Source organism: Emys orbicularis, chromosome 12 (genome assembly GCF_028017835.1).
Source record: "Emys orbicularis isolate rEmyOrb1 chromosome 12, rEmyOrb1.hap1, whole genome shotgun sequence".
In the NCBI taxonomy this organism is placed as follows: Eukaryota; Metazoa; Chordata; order Testudines; family Emydidae; genus Emys; species Emys orbicularis.
Window position 1 is genome coordinate 33,946,464 of NC_088694.1, and position 24,149 is coordinate 33,970,612.

Genomic DNA, 24,149 nt, shown 5'->3' on the forward strand with positions numbered 1-24,149 from the left:
GGTTTCCAGACCTCTCCCCAAACGTAATGGAAATCACTTGTCTGGACAAGCGATTTTCATTAAGCTTTAGCACTGGTTTGGGGAAAATTGTCTCTCTCCCTCCGCAGCAGCTACCAAGCTGGGGCTGGGAAGGAGAGGGGGCAGTGTTTTCCCCAGGTGTTTTTCCCTCTCTCCCTCCCACCTAAGCCAGGGGGCCCAGCCCAAGTTCCCAGGGGGTGGTGCAGCCCGTGTTCCTGGGTTGCCCTCTCCCCCCTGGCTCCATGGAGGGGCACTGAGTCGAGTTCGAGAGCCAGCGGGACCCTGCCCTGCAGGAGCTGAAGAGAGGGGCCCAGGCCCCCCCCATGGGAGCAGGACATGGAGCTGCTGGGGATAGCTCAGTGGTTTGAGCATTGGCCTCCTAAACCCAGGGTTATGAGTTCAATCCTTGAGGGGACTGCTTAGGGATCGGGGGCAAAATCAGTATTTGGTCCTGCTAGTGAAGGCAGAGGGCTGGACTCAATGACCTTTCAGGGTCCCTTCCAGCTCTATGAGATAGGTATTACACGGAGCCGCACAAACCCAGCGTGGTGCTGGAGGCTAGGCTGCCTGAAGCAGAGCTGTGGGGAGTCCTGCACCCTTCTTCCCCTGAGTAGGGTGAGTGTTAGGCTATAGATATTTAGGCCTGTCTTTAAGAATTTAGGTGTATTTTTATTACTTAGCTAGTTATAGAGGTATAAAAGAAAGAATTAAAATTACTTTCTGTATGTATAAGGGACAGTTTGAGGCTCTGTTCTTAGGCTAAGTAAGGCCTTTGGCTAAGCAGCAGAGGCAGCCATAAACTGAGAAGTGAACGGTCACATTCTCACATTTCAAACTAGTTACATGGAAATAAGGTGCTATTGGGCTGTTAGGAATACAATTTTGTCCTGATATTCCTATCACCTCCAGAGAAAGGAAAGAGCCTAGAAGATGTAAAAGGAAACTTAGGCCTGGTCTACACTACGAGTTTAGGTCGACTTTAGCAGCGTTAAATCGAATTAAGCCTGGACACGTTCACACGACGAAGCCCTTTCTTTCGACTTAAAGGGCCCTTTAAACCGGTTTCTTTACTCCACCTCCGACGAGGGGATTAGCAATAAAATCGGCCTTAGCGGGTCGGAATTGGGGTAGTGTGGACGGAATTCGACGTTATTGGCCTCCGGGAGCTATCCCACAGTGCTTCATTGTGACCGCTCTGGACAGCACTCTCAGCTCAGATGCACTGGCCAGGTAGACAGGAAAAGCCCCGCGAACGTTTGAATTTCATTTCCTATTTGCTCAGCGTGGAGAGCACAGGTGACCACGCAGAGCTCATCAGCACAGGTAACCGTGATGGAGTCCCAGGATCGCAAAAGAGCTCCAGCATGGACAGAACGGGAGGTACGGGATCTGCTCGCCATATGGGGAGATGAATCAGTGCTAGCTGAACTCCGTAGCAGTAAACGAAATGGCAAAATATTAGAAAAGGTCTCCAAGGCCATGAAGGACAGAGGCCATAACAGGGATGCACAGCAGTGCCACGTGAAAATTAAGGAGCTAAGGCAAGCCTACTACAAAGCCAGAGAAGCAAACGGAAGGTCCGGGGCAGAGCCGCAAACATGCCGCTTCTACGTGGAGCTGCATGCCATTCTAGGGGGTGCAGCCACCACTACCCCAACCGTGTGCTATGACTCCGTCACTGGAGAAACACACAGGGAAGCGGGTTTGGGGTACGAGGAAGATGAGGATGGAGATAATGTAGATAGCTCACAGCAGCAAGGAAGCGGAGAAACCGGTTTCCCCAACAGCCAGGATATGTTTATCACCCTGGACCTGGAACCAGTAGCCCCCGAACTCACCCAAGGCGTGCTCCCATCCCCTGAGGGCGCACAGAGGACCTCTGGTGAGTGTACCTTTGTAAATATTACACATGGTTTAAAAGCAAGCGTGTTTAATGATTAATGATTAATTTGCCCTGGCAATCGCGGCCAGTACAGCTACTGGAAAAGTCTGTTAACGTGTATGGGGATGGAGCGGAAATCCTCCAGGGACATCTCCAGAAAACTCTCCTGGATGTACTCCCAAAGCCTTTGCAAAAGGTTTCTGGGGAGGGCTGCCTTATCCTGTCCGCCATGGTAGGACACTTTACCACGCCAGGCCAGTAGCACGTAGTCTGGAATCATTGCATAACAAAGCATGGCAGCGTATGGTCCTGGTGTTTGCTGGCATGCAGACAACATCCATTCCTTATCGCTCTTTGTTATCCTCAGGAGAGTGATATCATTCATGGTCACCTGGTTGAAATGGGGCGATTTTATTAAGGGGACATTCAGAGGTGCCCCTTCCTGCTCTGCTGAACAGAAATATTCCCCGCTGTTAGCCACGCGGTGGGGGGGAGGGGTGAAGTGATCATCCCAGAGAATTGGGTGTGGGGGGGGAGGGGAGTTAGTTGGGTTTGTGCTGCATGTTAACCCGGAAACCGCAGCCCCTCCTTTTACATTGCAAACCCATTTTAAATGGGTGCTTGGTATGGGAAATGAGAGCGCTACTGTTTGAAACCATTCCCACATGTTAACAAGGTTAAAAAAGCCAAAAGACTGTGGCTTACCATGGCTGCCTGCAAGCCGAAATCTGTGGCCTGGCACTGCGTGAGTGATCTCTCACACCAAACCGGCAGGCCCTCAATATAAGAGGAAACATGCGACCTTGTAACGAAAGCACGTGCTGTGTAATGTGAACAGCAAAATTTAACGTGAAAGCGTGTACCCATTGTTCTCTAAAATGTGTCTTTTTTAACCACCTCTCCCTTCTCCTCCACCAGCTGCAAATGTTTCTCCTTCACAGAGGCTAGTGAAGATTAGAAAGAGAAAACGGAGGACGCGGGATGATATGTTCACGGAACTCCAGATGTCCTCCCACGCTGACAGAGCACAGCAGAATGCGTGGAGGCAGTCAATGTCAGACTACAGAAAAGCACAATATGAACGAGAGGAGAGGTGGCGGGCTGAATCGCGGGATGAACAGAGCAAGTTGCAGGCTGAAGATGATAGGTGGCGTCAGCTTGCAGACAGAAGGCAAGAGTCGATGCTCCGGCTGCTGGAGCATCAAACTGATATGCTCCAGCGTATGGTTGAGCTGCAGGAAAGGCAGCAGGAGCAGAGACCGCCGCTACAGCCCCTGTGTAACCAACAGCCCTCCTCCCCAAGTTCCATAGCCTCCTCACCCAGACGCCCAAGAACATGGTGGGGGGGCCTCCGGCCACCTAGTCACTCCACCCCAGATGATTGCCCTAGCATCAGAAGGCTGGCCTTCAATAAGAGTTAAAGTTTTAAACTGCAGTGTGTCCTTTTCCTTCCCTCCTCCCCCACCCATCCCGGGCTACCTTGGCAATTATCCCCCTAGTTGTGTGATGAATTAATAAAGAATGCATGAATGTGAAGTAACAATGACTTTATTGCCTCTGCAAGCGGTGCTCGAAGGGGGAAGGGGAGGGTGGGGTGGTTGGCTTACAGGGAAGTAGAGTTAACCGGGTGGGGGGGAGGTGGACGGAGGGTTCATCAAGGAGAAACAAACAGAAGTTTCACACCGTAGCCTGGCCAGTCACAAAACTCGTTTTCAAAGCTTCTCTGATGCGCACCGCACCCTGCTGTGCTCCTCTAACCGCCCTGGTGTCTGGCTGCGCGTAATCAGCGGCCAGGCGATTTGCCTCTACCTCCCACCCCGCCATAAATGTCTCCCCCTTACTCTCACAGATATTGTGGAGCGCACAGCAAGCAGCAATAACAATGGGGATATTCTTTTCGCTGAGGTCACAGCGAGTCAGTAAGCTGCGCCAGCTGCGCCAGCTGCGCCAAATGCACATTCCACCACCATTCGGCACTTGCTCAGCCTGTAGTTGAACAGGTCCTGACTCCTGTCCAGGCTGCCTGTGTACGGCTTCATGAGCCATGGCATTAAGGGGTAGGCTGGGTCCCCAAGGATCACGATAGGCATTTCAACATCCCCAATGGTTATTTTCTGGTCCGGGAAGAAAGTCCCTTCCTCCAGCTTTCGAAACAGAGCAGACTGCCTGAAGACGCGAGCATCATGTACCCTTCCCGGCCAGCCCACGTTGATGTTGGTGAAACGTCCCTTGTGATCCACCAGGGCTTGCAGCAGCATTGAAAAGTACCCCTTGTGGTTTATGTACTCGGTGGCTTGGTGCGCCGGTGCCAAGATAGGGATATGGGTTCCGTCTATGGCCCCACCACAGTTTGGGAATCCCATTGCAGCAAAGCCATCCACTATGTCCTGCACGTTTCCCAGAGTCACTACCCTTGATATCAGCAGGTCTTTCATTGCCCTGGCAACTTGGATCACAGCAGCCCCCACAGTAGATTTGCCCACTCCAAATTGATTCCCGACTGACCAGTAGCTGTCTGGCGTTGCAAGCTTCCACAGGGCTATCGCCACTCGCTTCTCAACTGTGAGGGCTGCTCTCATCCTGGTATTCTGGCGCTTCAGGGCAGGGGAAAGCAAATCACAAAGTTCCATGAAAGTGCCCTTACACATGCGAAAGTTTTGCAGCCACTGGGAATCGTCCCACACCTGCAGCACGATGCGGTCCCACCAGTCTGTGCTTGTTTCCCGGGCCCAGAATCGGCGTTCCACAGCATGAACCTGCCCCAGTAACACCATGATTTGCACACTGCTGGGGCCTGTGCCTTGTGAGAGGTCTATGTCCATGTCAATTTCCTCATCACTGCGCTGCAATTGCCTCCTCGGCTGGTCCTGGTTTTGCTTTGGCATGTTCTGGCTCTGCATATACTCCAGGACAATGCGCGTGGTGTTCATAGTGCTCATAATTGCCGCGGTGATCTGAGCGGGCTCCATGATCCCAGTGCTAGCTATGGCGTCTGGTCTGAAAAAAGGCGCGAAACTAGTATCTGACGGACCAGGGGAAGGAGGGAGGGGCGAGTGAGGACATGGCGTACAGGTACAGGGAATTAAAATCAACAAAGGTGGCTGTGCATCAGGGAGAAACACAAACAACTGTCACACAGAATGGCCCCCCCCAAAGATTGAACTCAAACCCCTGGGTTTAGCAGGCCGTTGATTTCACAGAGGGAGGGGGAAGCAAATGAATACAGAACAAATCTATTTTTTACATCTTAAGCTGGCAGACGACGGTGCAGCATGACTGATAGCCCTCGGCATCTTCTGGGTGCTTGGCAGCAAATACTGGGCGCTTGGCAGTTAGTGTACTAAGACTGATAGCCACTGCAGTATGACGACGATGGATACCAGTCATAATATACTATCTACTGCCAGAAGGCAAGGGGCTGCTGCTGTGTAGCAATGCAGCCCCACGTCTGCCAGCCCCACGTCTGCCAGCACCCAGATCGCCCTCGGCCTCTTCTGGGTGCTTAGCAGAAAATACTGGGCGCTTGGCAGAAAATAGCATACTACGACTGATAGCCATCATCGTCAAGACAGTTTGATAGGACTGAGCATGTCTGCCCAGGTGCCCATGATCGACAGCCACTGCAGTATGACAATGACGGATACCAGTCGTAATAAACCATCTACTGCCAAAAGGCAAAAGGCTGGTGCAATGCAGCCCTATGGCTGCCAGCCCCACGGCTGCCAGCCCCCAGATCGCCGATGAAGGCTACCAGTCATGCTGCACCGTCTACTGCCAAAAGGCAGTTAGCTGCTGCTGCTGTGTAGCAATGCAGTCCCACGTCTGCCGGCACCCAGATGACATATGGTGACGGTGAGCTGAGCTGAGCGGGCTCCATGCTTGCCGTGGTATGTTGTCTGCACAGGTAACCAAGGTAAAAAGGCACGAATCTATTGTCTGCCGTTGCTCTGACGGAGGGGGAGGGGCCTGACAACATGTACCCAGAACCCCCCGCGACACTGTTTTGCATCATTCGGGCATTGGGATCTCAACCCAGAATTCCAATGGGCGGCGGAGACTGCGGGAACTGTGGGATAGCTACCCATAGTGCAATGCTCCGGAAGTCGACGCTAGCCTCGGTACTGTGGACGCGGTCCACCGACTAGAGCACTTAGAGCATTTTATGTGGGGACACACACAATCGGCTGTATACAACTGATTTCTATAAAACCGGCTTCTATAAATTCGACCTAATTTCATAGTGTAGACATACCCTTAGTGTGATAGCATCCTGTCTGGCAAGAACTCACTTATCAATAGCTGGGATGTAAAATCCTCGCTTCTGTATTGTTTTGTATGTTTATTTGCATGGTCTCTGTCTGGTTCTGTGATTGTTTCTCTCTGCTGTATAATTAATTTTGTTGGGTGTAAACCAATTAAGGTGGTGGGATATAATTGGTTAAATAACCATGTTACAATGTGTTAGGATTGGTTAGTTAAATTTCAGTAAAATAATTGGTTAGGGTATAGCTAAGCAGAACTCAAGTTTTACTATTTAGTCTGTAGTCAATGAGGAAGTAAAGAGGGGAATGGGGAAATTGGAATCATGTTTTGCTAAGGGGGGAATGGGAACAGGGCATGGGAACAGGGATGGCTCTGTGGTGTCAGAGCTGGGAAGGGGGACACTGAGAAAGGAAACTGGAATCATGCTTGCTGGAAGTTCACCCCAATAAATATCAAATTGTTTGCACCTTTGGACTTTGGGTATTGTTGCTCTCTGTTCATGCAAAAAGGACCAGGAAAGTGAAAGGGTAAAGAAATAAGCCCCCTAACAGTGAGGTCTGTGGGGTGGGAACTAGGGGTGGGCATTGAAGGGGCTGGGGATAGAGTGTGTGAAGGGGATTGGGGACAGGATCAGGGGGTGGGCATTGGGGTGTGGGGAGCAGGGGCTCTTGGTAGGGCTGGGGGTAGGAGGGTGGGGTGTCTGGGAGGAGCCAGGCAGTGGGGTGCCCAGCAGATTTGGGGGGCATGGGTAATTGTGGGCAGTGTGGGATCTAGGGGAAAGAGGTAGGGGGAGGGACAGAGGGGTGGAGATGAGGCAGTGGGGGATCTATGGGGAGGGGGGAGGAACATGGGTGGGGCTCTGGAGAAGTCAGGGGGGCCTGGGGGCTCTCACAGGGCTCGACCCCATGCCTGCCCCATTTGGGGCTGGCCCCATCTCCCCACAGGCTCCCTGATAGGCGACCCGGCCATGATGGTGACCCTGCTGCCCAGCCTGCCCAAGGCGGTGCTGAGCCAGAGCCCGGCCGGGGAGTTCATCTTCCTGCTGTACCGCTCCGGTAGCATGGGGTGCCCCATGGACGGCCGAGACCGCTCCCGCCAGCGCATCAACAGCGCCAAGGTACGGCCAGTACTCCTGGGGGAATTCTGCACCAAAAAATTAAAAATTCTGCACACAATGTTTTAAAATTCTGCATTTTTTGGTCAAAATAATACAATATAATTATGCTAGTTTCAATTATTTTGGTGATTTTTTTCAAAATATCTGTCAGCAAGTACATCTGTAACAATACAGACAACAAAAAGACTCTGCTAAAACATTTTTGTGTGTGACAAATAGATTCCTTACTAGGCATATTAACACAGAACTTTGAGTCATTCACTACATTACAGTACTGAACTGTATTTCCTGCACCTGTCAGAAGCAGTGCAAAGGCTTGGGGGAATTAGGGGTAACGGAGGAGCTGAGAGAGAGGGAAGGAGCCTGGAGTAAAACTGGACAGTTGTTGGGTGTGGGTGGGAGAAAGGACAGTTACCTGTTCCGTAACTGGCGTTCTTCAAGATGTGTTGCTCAGGTGTATTCCACTATAGGTGTGCGTGCTCGCCACGTGCACCAGTGCCGGAAGTTTTTTCCTTAGCAGTACCTGTACTGGGGGAGCACCGCTGCGACCCCTAGAGTGTGTTATACAGACAAAACTACACAGGATCTTTTCAGGGGGCAAGACAAAGATGCCACATTTATTATGATAATTTGATTTATGACCAATAACTAATATCTTAATCCTTATACACACACATACCTAATACCTATACACACACACATCCACACATCCATCAGATGTTCTGCAGCTGCTGCATAGTTACCAGTCCTGAACATAGCTTGAGTTTGTGGCTTGATTTTGCAGCTTGGGTTCGTAGCTCGTGGCGGCTAACTGGCCAGGAAAGCCGGGCACAAGGAAGGGCTGGGTCTCTGTTGGGCATGCACCAATGCCCTTCCATGTTGGCAGCAGAATGTTACCCTCCAAAGTCTTCCATCTCACCCATCCTTTTTGTAGGCTTTAGTTTGAATCCAGAGTCTATAGGTCTTGCTGTGTCACGCTGCCTCTGGGTTTGGTGATTGATCACCCGTCAATTGCAGACGTGACTTTAAGCCTCGAACCTGGCTTTGATCTTCCTTCTATTGTACCTTTTCTTTTTAGGGTGGACTCTTCTTACTTTGTTAGGGCTCTTGTCTACATCTTCAGCCCTTGGTGTTTGAACTCTATTTCATCAGGACAGGCTGGGGCTGGAGGTTGATTCCATCATCCATACATACCTCATTCACACATCTAACCTAAACTAATAAGATTACAGCAGGGTTTGCAAAAATGAAGGTTGGAGCCAGCTTTTACAAAATGGAGTAAGCGTTTTAAAATGGGGTTTGAATTACAATGGTGAACAGTGAACAGAAGTTACAATGTAGGCAAGTCAAGTATCAGAGGGGTAGCCGTGTTAGTCTGAATCTGTAAAAAGCAACATTTTACGCAGCCCGTGTTGGGACAGGCACTTGTGCCAAGTACCGGGGGCAGCAGCAGGGTGTCCCAGGGGGCTCAGAGAGGGGCTGGGGGAGCCAAGGGAGGTTGGGCGGGGGGGCTTTCAGAAGGGAATGGGGTCGGGGAGGATAAACTCAGAGACTTTCAGGCCAGAAGGAACCATCCTGATCATCTCATCTGGTCCCAGACCCTTGCCCCTACCCCACCCCCACAGTCAGCCCCAGCCCCTCATCCCCCTGTGACAGCTCCAGCCCCTGGGGCTGAGTCACTGACGCCCCCAAACCCTGACTTACAGATGTCAGGTCCCAGAGCCCCCCTAGTTACTCCAGTTCAAACCAGCAAGTGCCCCGGCTGCCGAGGGGGATGAACCCCGCAGAGTCTCTGCCAATCTGACGCTGGGGAAAATCTCTTCCCCACCCCACACATGGGGGTCAGTGAGCCCCAAGCATGGGGGCAAGACCCCCCCAGCCAGCCCCTGGGAAGGATTCTCTGCCCCTCGGCTCGCTTGAGGAGGCTGTTCCTGAACTTCCCGGGGGGGAGACCCTCAGAGAGGGGCAGGGGCCTTTGGGGGCAGCTGACAGGGGGCCATGGTGGGCGCTTGGAGAGGGGCTGAGAGCTGGGGGGAAGCTGATGGGGGCTTTGGGGGGGTCTCAGAGTAGAACTGGGGCCAACCAGGGGCCAGTGCCCCGGGGGTGTGAGGAGGGCGTGGCAGGCAGGAGCTGGGGCAGGGCACCTCTGTGTAGAGCTGGGGGGCAGCGCTAGGTGCTGTGCTCAACTCTGGGGGGCGCCCTGCAGCCGGGGAGCAGGGAGGGTATGTGGGGGGTCAGCAGGGAGCTCCCAGAAAGGTGCCCACAGCAGTTGGGCGGGTTAGTGTCTCCAGGGGCTGGAGAAGAGGTGACAGGTGGGGGTTGGGGTCACAGTTAGAGACAGGGGAGAAGGTCAGGGGTTCCTGTCTGTCAGCCCCCCCAGGGGAAATTTCTGGGAGGGGAGGGACGGGAGCTGGGAGTCAGTGGGGCAGGTTCTCTGGGGGCTGCCCCCATTCCCAGGTGGAGAGGGGTCTCCAGGGGGATTTGGGGTCCCACCCCAGAGCCTGCATCCCCAGCCAGAGCCCACACCCCAGCCCTCTGACCCAGCCCTGAGCCCCCTCCCACACTCTGAACCCCTGGGCCCCACCCCCACCACACATCACCTCCATATTGCTGCACATAACAAAATTCATTCTGCACATACATGTAAAAAATTAGAGGGAACATTGCTCCAGACCCTGCTCTCGGGGCCCCATGTTACCTCGCTGCTGCTGGGCCAGCTGGAGAATTCCCAGCGCTGAGGTCGGACAGGAACGTTGGGATCACCCGCGTAACCCGCATGCCCGGGAGGGCCCGGAATGAACTCCTGGGGAAACTGAGGCCCATCCCCCACCCCTGTCCCACATCAAACGCTGGCCGTAATGGAGGATCCACCACAGCCCCGGGTGAGCTGTGCCAATGCCTAGCTACCCACACCCAGAAATGTGCGGCTTCCCTCCAGTGTAACCTCATGTGCCTGCCACCCCCAGTCCCGGGCCAGTGCCAGAGCAGGGCCTGCGATGCTGCCGCGTCCCAACGGAGCAGGCATTCACAGCCAGGAGCCTCTTCGCCTGCTCCAGGGTAAGCACCACAGACCGGGAAATGGCGGAGGCCCCGGGAAAAGCTCTGGTGGGGAAGGGAGGTTGGTTGTTTGTCCCTGGGATTTAACTCTGATGCCGAGTTCCCAGGCCGGAGAAAGTGAGTCAGCGTGAAAGCTACAGCAATTCACTGGCTGTGGCTCTCGCTGCTGCAGCTACTTCTGGCAGAGTGCCCGAGGCTGAGTCACTCTGCGGGGGGGGGGGGAGGTCCGAGCGGGGAACAGACCCCCAGCAGCCCCCAGAGCCCGTGGGGAGCAGGACAGACCCGGCTGGAGAAGTCCGTAAAGGAACAAAAAGGTGGGAGGATGGGTTGGAACCAGGAAGGTTTAGGAGTCACGTCCCTCCAACCCCCCCCCCCAACCTGCCCCATCACACATGGCCCCCACTTCCAGGGAGGGGAGACTCTGCAGGGGTGAAGCCCCGAATCAGGGGGATTGGCCCAGACCGGGGGCTGGGGATGAAGGGGGGACCCCTGGACACAGGGGGGGGGGGCAGGACCCACACAAAGATTGGAAAGGGCCCTTGGACCCAGAGAAGATGGAGGGGATCATGGACCCCAGGGGAGCAGCCTCTGGGGGCCAGATCCCGCAGGCCCGATCCGCACCCCGGGTACCTTCCCCCTTGTTTCCGATACAGGAAGCCCCGAATCAGCTGGAAGGGAAACTAGCTCCGCCCCTCTGCCAGGGAGCATCTGCAAACTCCCCACCCTCAGTTACTGCAAACCAGGGTCCGTCTGCAAAGTTCCACCCACCCACTGGGAGCCAGGGACCGTCTGCAAACCCTTCGCTCCGCATAGCCCACCATGTGCGGGTGCAGTGGTGCTCAGCCTTTCCAGACTGCTGTACCCCCTTTCAGGAGTCTGGGGGGAGGAATAGCTTAGTGGTTTGAGCATTGGCCTGCTAAACCCAGGGTTGTGAGTTCAATCCTTGAGGGGACCACTTAGGGATCTGGGGCAAAATCAGTACTTGGTCCTGCTAGTGAAGGTAGGGGGCTGGACTCTATGACCTTTCGGGCTCCTTTCCAGCTCTATGAGATAGGTGTGTCTGGCATACCCCCAAATTTCACCTCACTTAAAAACCACTTCCTTGGAAAATCAGACATAAAAATGCAAACGTGCCCCAGCACACTGTGACTCCCCAATGGCTGCCCTGTGCCCTTTTCCCAGACAATTAGAAAATCAATCGATCAGAATATAAATCTCGTACGGACATTTCAGTGTACAGTGTACAGAGCAGTATAAACAAGGCATTGGCTGTATGAAATGTTCGTTTGTACCGACTTCGCTGGTGCTTTTTATGTCGCCTGTTGTAAAATTAGGCAAATCTCTAGATGAGTTGAGGTAGCCCCTGGAAGATCTCTGTGTATCCCCAGTGCTAGATGTACCCCTGGTTGAGAACCACTGTGCTAGCGCATGTCTGAAAACTGCTCCCCCCCAGGGCCGGCTCCAGGCCGCAAATTGTTCGAGGCGGCCCTGGGGGGAGCAGATTGTTCAAGGCGGCATTCTGCCCAATCCTAGGGCGGCACGGCCGCTTTCTGTTGTTGTTCCGCTCTGGCCGCCCTGTAGGGGGCGGCGTCGCGGAGAACCAGAGCGCCCTGCAGGGCAGTCCTCTTCCTTCCCTCCCCGCCAACCGGAGAGGAGCCCTCGCGGCAGGAGGCGGCGCAGTGGGAGGGGCTGCGTGGCAGCGCCCCTGCTGTAGCCCTGGCCACCCCCTTCTCTCTCTCTCCCGCCCGCTCCCTTCCCCCCCCCCCCAGCCGGTCCCCCTGCACCCGCGCTCCGGCCGCGCCGCAGGTTTTTTTTTTGTTTGTTTGTTTGGGGCGGCCAAAAAGCCAGAGCCGGCCCTGCCCCCCCACACTGAATTGGGCTGGAGGTGTCTCCAAACTGCCCCTTGCTCCTTCCTGACCCTTTGCTGCCCTCTGGGGGCCATTTCACTGGCAGGCCCACTGTCCATCCCAGCCGTGCTGCCTTCCCCGAGGAGGGTTCGACCTGCCAGACACACACGGCCTCCGTCACGTGCACCCCAGGTGACCCCAAAGCCCGGCCCTGGGTGGGCAGCAAATGCACACCCAGAAATCTGTTTGATGACACTAAAAATCACAGTGTCAATCCCCAGGCCGCCCTGGCCTCATTGCGCCTTGACTGTCATTTGTCAGACAGAATGTGAAACAAAACCTTGGGGATAAAACAGATTTGTATTGTTTATTTATTTATTTGTTTGTTGCTATTTCTGACACATTTGATTTCAGACTCATTGGCACATGCTCCCTTCCCTCCTCTCTTCCTACCCCAGTAAGACTCACCATCCCTTTGGTACTCATGACCCGCCTCTTGAAGCAATGGGCTCAGGCTCTCTGCAAACTCAGGAAGCGTCGGTCACACTTGGGGCAACTTCCCACTCTCACAGCTCAGCTGGCCGGGAACAGCAGGGGCCCGTGGAAAGCCCAGGAGCTGCGAGCAGACAGGGGCTGCAGGGACGTGTTCTGCAGTCACTCATGGGGCCAAGGGAGGCATGTTTGGGACTATGAAGTGGAGTCTGTGGTTACTGCCTGCCTGGGAGGAGGGAGTCTGAGCTGGCAAATCCAGAGTGGGGAGCCAGAAAGGCCCAGGGGAAAGCAGTGGGGGAATGAGCTGAGGGTGTCCCCTGGGAGCTTCCAAGCAGGAGAGCGCGCCGACCGCTGAGCTGCGGGTGTTGCCCCGGAAGCTGCCATAGGGAATGGCTAAGAGGAGCCATTGGGCCAGAGAGCGAGCGACTGACACTGGAGCCTGGTGCCTCAGAGCTCCCCGGGGGCGGGAGAGCAGGAACCCGTCCCCTGACTAGTGAGTTATGATCCAGAGTGAAACAGCTCTGGCTGGAGCCTCCCCGGGTTAGCCCGGAGCTCTGGGTTCGGGCACTGCAGCCAGGTGAGAGGCCCACATTCCCAGTCTCTCTCTCCAGCTGGCAGGGCGGGGAGCTGAACCAGGGCGAGTGCTCGAACCCCTGGGGTACAAGCCATAAGGAGACAGCCGGAGCTCAGAGCACAGCCACTGGATCCGGCATCGCGACAGCGGCTTGGAGCCTTCCCCGGGGCTGGATGTGGGGCCGAGAGCCTGGGCACCCGCCGGAGGTGCAGATCCTGGGGCAGAAAGGGAGGTGCTGTAGGCACCCTGACAGGGAGCTCACAGGGCTCGGCAGCAGCTGAGCGGGGTTTGGGTAATGCCAGGGGAGCCTGAACATGGGACGTCAGAGCTGGAAGTGGGAGTGGGGCACCTCTGTCTGAATCGTAAGATTCTGTGCCGGCCCCGGGCAGAGTTAAGGGCATTTGGGGGCCATGCTCTGCGTTTCCTGGCTGAATGGGTTTGCATTTCTTTTCAGTGTCATGGGGATGGGGAGTCTCTGGGATTTGCTACACGTGCTGTGGGGATCCCGGCAATGGCCATGGGATATTTCTTACCCCGCAGGGACAGGCACCGCCCCTCACCTTGAACTTAATCTTCACGGAGCTTTCTGCCTGGTGACCTATAAAGAGCCTGGATTTTGCCTGCCCCCACCCAGCTCCTGGGCTCAGAGGTGGGGGTTTGGCCCACCCCTAGGCCCAGGCTGAGCACCAGCTCCCCTGGGTTTATCGCTGTTACACATCAGGATAACAACCCCCGTCTCTCTAGACTATCTGGGGGAGCTGGGCACCCGGCTGCCATCTGTGCCAGGAAAATCTCCCCCAGTCTTTTCTCTCTAGAATTCTTCCTTCCAATGTCAATGCCCTGGGCTGGCAGCATCAGGGCCTGGCCCCGCAGCCGCTGGGGCTCAGCACAGGAGACTCAGCTGCTGGAGCCCACAAGGCCGTTGGTGTCAGAGCACAGGCGGAAGCAGCCAGGCAAAGCGCTGGGGGGGCTGTGTGAGCAGGGGGAGAGCGTTTGCTGCTTCCCTGTCCCATTACAATGCCTCTGTGTCCTCGCTCTAGGCAGGACCGGGGGTTCCCGAGCTGCCGGGGGGCTGGACGCCCGGTTCCCCAGTATCTGAATGGGAATCACGTGTCCCAACAGCGGCCGAGCAAGGACAGATTTTCCAGGCCTGGCAGCTCCTTCTCCTGGTGGAGCAGAGACCAGTGAGGGGGTGTCAGGGGTCCGCACAGACCCAGAGCTAAAACGTCCTGCTAAACCCCGCCCTGGACGAATGCCCTGTGTCTGCCACCTGCATCCCACGTGCTCCCCGCTCTCCGGGGCTCCTCCCGGCCCCCACCAGCCACCCCAGCGTCTGGGTCCTGCTGCTCTGCCCCACCAGAAAGCCGGAGCTGGGAGCGCTAATCCACCCGCTCAGGGCAGGCGGTCCCTGACCCTGCTGGGAACCCAGTGCCCTGGACAGTTGTGGGGAGCTCGGAGCCCGGGACCCCAGCCAAAGCCAGGCAGACAAACCTGGGGAACTGCTTTATTCCAGCGAGGGGCTGGCAGAGACAGTCTCCGCCCGCAGCACCAAGGGTCTGTCTGCACAACGACCTTCCTCCGCTGTAAATTACAGGGTCAATTTAAACTGTTTTCGTTAAACTTATGCAAACCAACTGGCTGCTCTTAATTTAGGATCCTTGGTAGGGCGGGTGCCTCAGCGCGGCTTGAAACCCAGGATAGCTTTGGGGGGGGGGAATGGGGATCGGGTGGGCTCAGCTGGGTTGGAGGCCTAGGGTAGCTGGGGGAGGGGTACGGAGATGGGGGGGGGGGGGGGGGGGGCTCAGCTGGGTTGGAGGCCCAGGGTAGCTTGCGAGGGGGGGGAGGGTAGAGGGATCCGGAGGGGCTCAGAGTCTGAAGATAGCAGGTCCAACGCTGCAGCCCAGCAGGGCGTTGGCGGCTTCCAGGCATTCGCTCAGCTGGGGCCCTGCAACGAGAAGAGGGTTGGGGGTGACATCAGCCTGGGGAACAAAGGGCAAAGAGCTCACAGCCTGGGGGACTGATATCGGGGAGATGGGGGGAATGGGACGGGAAGCAGGGGGCTCGGAGCCTGTCTGTCCTGGGACTGGAGGCCTCTGGGGGTCTGGCTGGGGGGCCAGAGGCTGTTAGGATGCTGGGGGGCAGGGGGCCCTGGGACCCATAGGACGCAGGATCTCAGGGCTGTGGTTGGCTGGACTGTGGGGTCCCATGGAGTAGGGTTGGTGCTGTGGGCTTGGGGGCCTGGGGGATCTCGGGGGGGGGGCTGGGCTGTGGGACAGGGGAGTCTCGGGGGGGCTGGGCTATGGGGCAGGGGCTCTGTGGTCAAGGCCCTGGGCCCTGCCCCCGACCCCCCACTCCCGTCTCACCTGCTCAGCCCCGCACCCAGCCCACAGCCTTGGCCTCCAGCAGCTCCCACTCATTGCGCTGCCCCGCAGCCCAGCCGTGCAGCCAGACCATGGCCAGCACCGTGGCCCAGACGCCTGGGGCTACGTCCTGCGGGGGGGGGGGGGGGAGGGGGAAGAGACACAGCCTGAGACAGCACCCAATCTGGGGACCCCTGTCCCCCCGAGCGCTGCCCCCATCCCCCCACTCTGGGGACCCTCTGACCACCCAGCGCTGCTCCCATCTCCCCTGCCCCCAATGCTGCCCATCCTCCCACCCTAGGGACCCCCCCAGCGCTGCCCCATCCCCGCACCCAGGGGACCCCCCTGACCCGCCCCAGTGCTGCCCCCAACCCCCTGCCCTGGGGACTCCCCTGCCCCCCGAGTGCTGCCCCCATCCCCCGCCCTGGGGACCCCCCAAACCAGTGCTCCCATCCCCTCCCCAGACTCAGAGGGTTCCCAGCCCTCCTGCTTTAGCACCGTGGACCCCCTACCCAGATGCCCAGTGGGATACCCGGGGTATGGAGACAGTCTCAGAGAGGACCCGGCTTGGGCCTCCCCATGTCCCCCCCCCCAAGCCCTGGGCCCCCCTCGATCCAATGCTCTGATCCCCTGCAAGGGGGTTTCTAGCTCCCCGCTGTGGGCCCGTCTCCCGCACTGGGCTCCAGGTTCAGGGGTCATTTGATCCAGTCACTCTTAGATCCTGTCCCCCCCAGTCTAGGCCACACCCAGTATCATCTAGGACCAGAGAACAGGCCCAACTCATGGCACCTGTCCCCCCTGTCTCTCCCCTCTCCTCTGCCCCCTGCACTCACCTTACTGGGCATCCTCCCCCTGGCATCGGTCTTGCTCACCCCCAGCGAGGCAGCCAGCCGGGGGTCCCAGGTCCCACGAGCCATCAGCATTCTGCAGAGACACCAGCCTCAGTAGGGGAGACTCCTCCAGTGCCCACTCTAGGGAGAGACGTGGGGAAATAGCACTTGCACAGGGTTATGGGTACAGAACAGCAACGTGGCCTGTCCAGGCTGGGGGACAGCCAACAACCTTAACTGTGACCGTCTGTGCATCCTTAACTCTGCCCCTCCATGGGCATCCTTAACACTGCCTCATCCATGGGCATCGTTTATCTGCTCCTCTGCACCCTTAACCCCTCTGTGGGCACCCCTAAACCTGCCCCTTCCTGCACCCATGGGATGACAATTAATTTGCAGTTGGAGTTGGGAACCAAAATCCCTTGGGCCCCGTGAATGTCTCAGCCCCAGTCATTAATCTCACAACCCCAGGGTGTTTCTCAAACACAATCTGACCCCGGGACCATCCCGCACTACAACCTGCGATACAGACCTATGTCCGGGGAGAGACAGAAGTGTCTAAGGGTATAGGGGAGAGGGGATGTTACAGAGTCTATACCAGGGGTCAGCAACCTTTCAGAAGTGGTGTGCCGAGTCTTCATTTATTCACTCTAATTTAAGGTTTCACGTGCCAGTAATACATTTTAATGTTTTTAGAAGGTCTCTTTCTATAAGTCTATAATATATAACTAAACTATTGTTGTATGTAAAGTAAATAAGGTTTTTAAAATGTTTAAGAAGCTTCATTTAAAATTAAATTAAAATGCAGAGCCCCCCGGACCGGTGGCCAGTACCCGGGCAGTGTGAGTGCCACTGAAAATCAGCTCGCGTGCTGCCTTCGGAACCAGTGCCATAAGTTGCCTACCCCTGGTCTATACGATATTATAACCATGCTTGGGCCAGGGTTAGGAGCAGAGTTAAGGTTACCTGGGCTACAGCAACTTTGTATTTCCACAAAAAGAACAGGAGTACTTGTGGCACCTTAGAGACTAACAAATTTATTTGAGCATAAGCTTTCGTGGGTTACAGCCCACTTCATCGGATGCATAGACTGGAACATACAGCAAGAAGATATTTATGCATCTGATGAAGTGGGCTGTAGCCCACGAAAGCTTATGCTCAAATAAATTTGTTAGTGTCTAAGGTGCCACAAGTACTCCTGTTCTTTTTGCGGATACAGACTAACACGCTGCTACTCTGAAACCTTTGTATTTCCAGACTCTCGAAATTCAGGTTTTAAGGGGAGCCTTAACTTTAAAATTTCTGCCTTTCGTGGGCTTCTTCATTTAGAAATCAGACCGGGCCAACCACGATCTGTGCCCCTGAACTCACCTGTACAAACATCCAAGGCTGGGCCCAGCTTCACAAGGTATTTTTGTCTGGGAATTTAGCTGTGTGCCCATTTCAGAGAAAACTGCTCAGCGACATTTCTGTTACTAAAAAGCGACTGATTACCCCCTCCGCTGCCCAGTTGCCCCCCCCCCGACTTAGCTCATTGATACAAACTCACACCCCAAATTCCAGCTTCACAAAGTTTATTGCCTGGGAGTTTCCTTATTTTTTTTCATTTTGTTGCAAGATCATTTGTGTCACGGCACTTAAAAAACCCAGCTGCGGATTCCCCCTCCCCCAGCGTCACACCAGTGTTTTGCCCAGGAAGTTCCTTCACTTTCTATGTAGCTGTTAAACACTTGCCCAGCTCCGGGACCGTCAGGGCACATCTGTCTCTGACCCGATGAAGCGTCATCCTGGTGTTTGCCGCCCGTCCCGAGTCATGATTGCCAGCCCCTGCCCCCCTCACCTTTCTGGGGCACGGTCTCCGGCGGGGCGCCATGTCTGCAGGACTTCCTGCCCTCACGTTGGGGGCTCCCCCGGCTGAGCTTTGGGATGGCGAGGGAGCCAGGAGGAGCGGCGCCGGGGGAGGAGATAGCCGGTACTGGCCATGGGGAGCTCTGGGGGTGAGTGCCCCGCCGGGGGAGGAGAGGGCGGTGGTTCTCACCTGGCACATCCAAGCTGTCATCAAAGTCGCAGTCCGCGGCGCAGTCCATGGCCACATCGGAGAGCTCTTGGAACCCGTCGAAACAGAGGGACTGGACCTGGGAGGTGATGCAGAAAACGTCCTGCATGCAGGGTGCGGCACCGAAGTCTAGGGGGAGACGGACGGACAGAGAGGGACAGACAGAGACGCAGAGACAATCTAAGAAAGGGAAGGGAAATCCCCCCCCCCCCGGCACCCAGAGCCAACGCAGCATTGGGACCCCTCCCCCATACCCCCCCCAGCTGGGACCCCCCCACACACCCAGCCCTATCCTCCTTTCTCCTCAGCTCCCTCAGAGTCAGGATATCCCCCCAGCCCATTCCCCCCAGGTTGGGACCTCTTGGATCCAGCCCCTCCCCTGCAGCTTATCCCCAGCTGGGACCCTTCAACCAGCCCCACGTGGGGTGGGTGCTGCACCCCATGGATGAGGGCAGGATGCTGGGGAGGGGCAAGAGGCCCCCGCTAGCCAGGCCTGCTCATGACAGCGATGCGCCCGCCCCTCCAGTCCCTGCCTCAGTCTGTCTCTCTCTGTCTGGGTTCGACTGTCTGATTCTTGGTCTCTGCCCCCATCTGTTTGGGTCTCCAGTTCTCGGTCCATCTGTCCGTCCGTCCATCCCACAGGCCCCACTCTCCCGGCTGGGATGGACCAGGCCCCACAGGCTGCTCCCTGCCCCACCCGGCCAGTGCCCACCGCTCTCCCCCGTGCCCTGGGGATGGGGGCACTGGGGTCGCCCTGGGGGACAGGGAGGGGGCAGCACAGCCCCACGGGAGCTGGGGCAGGGAGAAGAGCAAAGGGACGTTAGCCCATAACCATGATGCCCCCCCGCTCCATGCTTCTGGGTCCCTCCTCTCACACTGGGATTCCCCCATTCTGGGATCCTTCCCATAATTCACTCCCCCTTCCCTCGCCCCAGTGCCAGGTTCCCCCCACAGTGCTAGGTTGGGTCTCCCTCCCACCTGAGCCCCTCCCATGCTGATCCCCCCCGAGTGCCGGGATCCCCGACCCCCTCCGGGGTTACCTATCAGCGGGATGTCCCGTCTCACCAGCGGCCCCTGCACTGGCTGCCCCCGCTCCGTGTCCACCCCCACGTAGGCCGTGAGGGAGCAGATGACCCCCAAGCTCAGGCTGGTCTCCAGCGCCCGTCGCCGGTCCCCCTCCGACCCGGTGTCCACGGCCCCCTCCAGCTCCAGCAGCAGCGACTTGGCTGCCAGCCGGTGAACGGGCAGCCTGTGCCAGGGACAGAGAGTCATGGGGTGAGTCCCAGACGCTTGGGTTCCAGCCACCATGGGGAGGGGAGTAGGGGCTAGTGGGATAGTGTATTGGGGAGGGGGGAGCCAGGACTCCTGGGTTCTATCTCTGGCTATAGGAGGGGAGTGGGGTCTAGTGGTCACAGCAGGGAGGCTGGGAGCCAGGACTCCTGCTTCCTTCTGTGACCTGGGGCAGGTCCCATTGCATCTCTGTCCTGTTGGGGGTGGGGATTTGGGGGGCAGGACCCAGCGGCTTGGGGAGGATGGGGACCAGGGAGCGTTGCTGTCACCTGTCTCCATCCTGTGGCTGCAGGGGGAACTGCAGCGTCTCCTTGTAGGTCTGGTCCTGGATGCGGTACTGCAGGGTGACGCCCCCCACGGCAGTGTCTGGGGGCTGCGGACAGAGAAAGGGGTTCAGAGGTGGAGTGCAAGGGGGGAGAAGATGCCCGGGGACCCCCCAGACCCAGGTTACAGACAGAGGTGAAAGTAAGCCGGTCCGGTCCGGCGTACCGGCAAGAGCCAGTACGTCGTGCCAGACCGCACCGGCTTCCGAGGCGGGGATTTAAAGGGCTCTGGGCTCCCCGCCGCGGCAGGGATTCCAGAGCCCTTTAAATCCTGCCCGCAGCTCCGGCGGCCGGGCTGGGGCCGGGATTTAAAGGGCTTGGAGCTCCCTGCCGCTGTGGGGAGCCCAGAGCCCTTTAAATCCTGCTCGCAGCTCCGGCAGCCGCGCTGGGGTTGGGATTTAAAGGGCCCGGAGCTCCACAGTGGCCGGAGCCCCGAGCCCTTTAATTTGCCCCTGAGCCCCGGGGGCTCCCAGCCACCTCTGCAGCTGGGAGCCCTGGGTTGATTTAAAGGCCCTCGGGCTCCCAGCCACAGCTGGTGCCCCAGGGCTTTTAAATCTTGAGAGGCCCCGCCTCTTCCGGTTGAGGCCCCGCCTCTTCCGGATGAGGCCCCGCCCCCACAGGACTCCGGCAGTACCGGTAAGTCCTGTAAGTTACTTTCACCCCTGCTTACAGAAGAAAGGGGGAAAATACGATCAATTCACAGCAGTTGGGGGCTGCCTAGTCGGCCCAATGGCAATAAGTAGGGTCCGGAGTTAACGACCCCCTTTGAGATTAATGGGGCTGGGGTAGCATAGAGACCTCCAGCCCAGTGGTCACTGGTAGGGGACAGAGTTATCGATCCCCACAGAGGTCTTGTCTACACTACATACTGAACGAGGGCAGTGCACCCTTTCCTTGCCAAAACCCCAAAGAGATACCTGAATTGAGAGCCTTCACCAAGAGACTCCGTGTTTAAACCCCTACTATGGTAAACAAAGGGATTGGGAAATGCAATGGACAATGAACAAGCTAAACTGTGTGAACGGAGCCTGTCCGCCATAGATTTGCTGTTAATCTTGTGTCTTTTGCTACTTCATCTATGGGTCAAGACAATGGATCTGTTGCTATGGACAAACCCTGTGAAAATGTGTAACATACCTGATTTTTGGAAAAGACTTTTGTACATGCTATGGATGGTGACAAGACAATCCCACAAGCATGTTGCTTTTCAGCGTATACCTGTAAAGAGGCTGGAAGCTTGGCACAGCAGCAAAAGCATAAGAGGCCTACACTACTGTGTGGAAGGGGAAACTGAGGCACACCGCCTCATGGCATTGGTGGCTAAATGCCAAGACACCTTCACTATAACAGATATTGCTATCTGCATTCTGTTAGCATACTACACCCCAACACATTGTCGGGCATCTGGGGACCAGAAACCGAGACTTGCAAGAACCCCTATGAATAGCATTATAGTGTTTAATAACACTGTATGGGGGTATGACCAGAGCTGAACCAGAATTTTAAATATACTACCTCCGCCATGGACAGTGTCCAAGTCTCTAGCAGTAACTTCAGGAGGAGGGTGTGACGTTGCACTCCATATGCTGTATGAAAATATGCTTATGAATGTGAATATGATGTAACTGGAATATGCTTTATGCAAAAGGTTTCTTGTAAGGTATCATTACAAAGCTTATAATCTACTGAGTGTGATCATCCTATTTGTATGCATGTATCATTCTTATATCTGAAGCTAGAAATATGAAGTATAACTCTGAGGTCCTATTGTAATTATGCAAAGTGTGGGCCATTAATGGTGGTTTAGGATCTTGATGGCTCCCATTGATGAGGACAATTGGTTGTGGATGGATTATTTGCCGGCAAGCCTTCCTGTGTATGTGTGGGCCAGCCCATGGGTAATGAAGAATGAGGTCTTCATTACCCACCTTCATTACCTAGCCTGGCTGCCTTGATCTCAGGGCAGGTCTACGCTACGAATTTACATTGGTGCAGCTGCGCCACTGTAGCACGTCTGGTGAAGACGCTCTAAGCCAGGGGGAGAAGCTCTCCCGCCGACATGGCGCTGTCTACACGGGGGGCTACGGTCAGTGTAACTATGTCGCTCAGGGAGCTGGAGCTCAGGGGTGTGGATTTTTCACACCTCTGAGCGACGTAGTTGTGAGGGGTTCGGTCACAGAGATCCCCTTGGGACTGTCACCTGACGTGCTGAAGTTGCCTTTGAGCCTGTTTTCCCTGCCAGCTTGGGACTCCAGAACCCTGCCTTGTTGAGCCAGCCTGCGGCAACACAGACCCAGATCTGAACCACGTCCCCAAAGCTGCAGACTTTAATTAAAAACTGCTCAGCAGGTTTCCTAGCTCCAGCACCCAGACACCCAGCTCCCAATGGGATCCAAACCCCAAATAAATCAATTTTACTCTGTGTAAAGCTTATACAGGGTAAATTCATAAATTGTTTGCCCTCTATAGCACTGATAGAGAGATATGCACAGCTGTTTGCTCCCCCAGGTATTAATCACTTACTCTGGGTTTATTAATAAACAAAAGTGATTTTATTAAGAGTAAAAGGTAGGATTTAAGTGGTTTCAAGTAATAACAGACCGAACAAAGTAAGTCGCCAAGCAAAATAAAGCAAAAACATGCAAGTCTAAGCCTAATACATTAAGAAACTGATTACAGGTAATATCTCACCCTCAGAGATGTTCCAATAAGCTTCTTTCACAGACTAGACTCCTTCCTAGTCTGGGCCCAATCTTTTCCCCTGGTACAGTCTTTGTTAGTTCCAGCAGCATCTTAGGTGTTAAGCAGGGGCTTTCTCATGACTGGCTGCCCCCTTTGTTCTGCTCCACCCCCTTTTATAGCTTTGGCACAAGGTGGGAATCTTTTGTCTTTCTGGGTCCCCACCCCTCTTTCTAAATGGAAAAGTACCAGATTTATGATGGATTCCAGAATCATGTGACATGGTCACACCTGTAACTGCCGGGCTCACCTCGGAGCCCTTTTTAAAAATTGGTGTCACATTAGCTATTCTCCAGTCATTTGGTACAGAAGCTGATTTAAATGATAGGTTACATACCACAGTTAGTAGTTCTGCAATTTCACATTTGAGTTCCTTCAGAACTCTTGGGTGAATCCCATCTGGTTCTGGTCACTTCTTATTGTTTAGTTTATCAATTTGTTCCTCTAATGACACCTCAATCTGGGACAGTTCCTCAGATCTGTCACCTAAAAAGAACGGCTCAGGTTTGGGAATCTCCCTCACATCCTCAGCTGTGAAGACCAATGCAAAGAATTCGTTTGGTTTCTCCGCAATGGCCTTATTGTCCTTGAGTGCTCCTTTAGCATCTCGACCGTCGAGCGGCCCCACTGGTTGTTTAACAGGCTTCCTGCTTCTGATACACTTAAAAACATTTTTGCTGTCACTTTTTGAGTCTTTGGCTAGCTGTTCTTCAAATTCTTTTCTGACCTTTCTAATTATATTTTTACATTTCACTTGCCAAAGTTTATGCTCCTTTATATTTTCCTCACTAGGATTTAACTTCTACTTTTTAAAGGATGTCTTTTTACCTCTCACTGCTGTGACGGGTTGGATCACAGAAACCCCCTTGGGAGCTGCCACCTAATGTGCAAAGACTACCCCTGCTCCTGTTTTCCCTGCCAGCTCAGGACTCCAGCACCCTGTCTTGCTGAGTCAGACACTCCTGTCCGGCTCCAACACAGACCAAGGGTCTGAATCACTTGTCCTGAAGCTGCAAGTTTACCCAAAAACAGCTCACAGGAGTGTGCTTGTCTTTAGCACTCAGATGCCCAACTCCCAATGGGGTCTAAACCTAGATAAATCCGTTTTACCCTGCATAAAGTTTATGCAGGGCAAACTCATAAATTGTTCGCCCTCTATAACACTGATAGAGAGATATGCACAGCTGTTTGCTCCCCCAGGTATTAATACATACTCTGAGTAAATTACTAAATAAAAAGTGATTTTATTAAATACAGACAGTAGGATTTAAGTGGTTCCAAGTAGTAACAGACAGAACAAA

At 55.2% G+C, this 24,149-nt stretch overlaps 1 protein-coding gene and 1 pseudogene across 1 annotated transcript in view; both read right to left on the minus strand.

Annotated features, from left to right (window-relative positions):
* Positions 1-14,147: 14,147 nt before the first annotated feature.
* On the minus strand, positions 14,148-16,748 carry LOC135886039 (von Willebrand factor A domain-containing protein 5A-like; annotated as a pseudogene).
* Positions 16,749-18,151: 1,403 nt separating this feature from the next.
* LOC135886760 (von Willebrand factor A domain-containing protein 5A-like) overlaps positions 18,152-24,149 on the minus strand; it is a 29,055-nt gene continuing 23,057 nt past the window's right edge. The window contains 4 exon segments of the mRNA XM_065414542.1: positions 18,152-18,544; positions 18,576-18,625; positions 19,537-19,745; positions 20,056-20,159. Of these exon segments, the coding sequence (XP_065270614.1) occupies positions 18,152-18,544; positions 18,576-18,625; positions 19,537-19,745; positions 20,056-20,159 (756 nt within the window).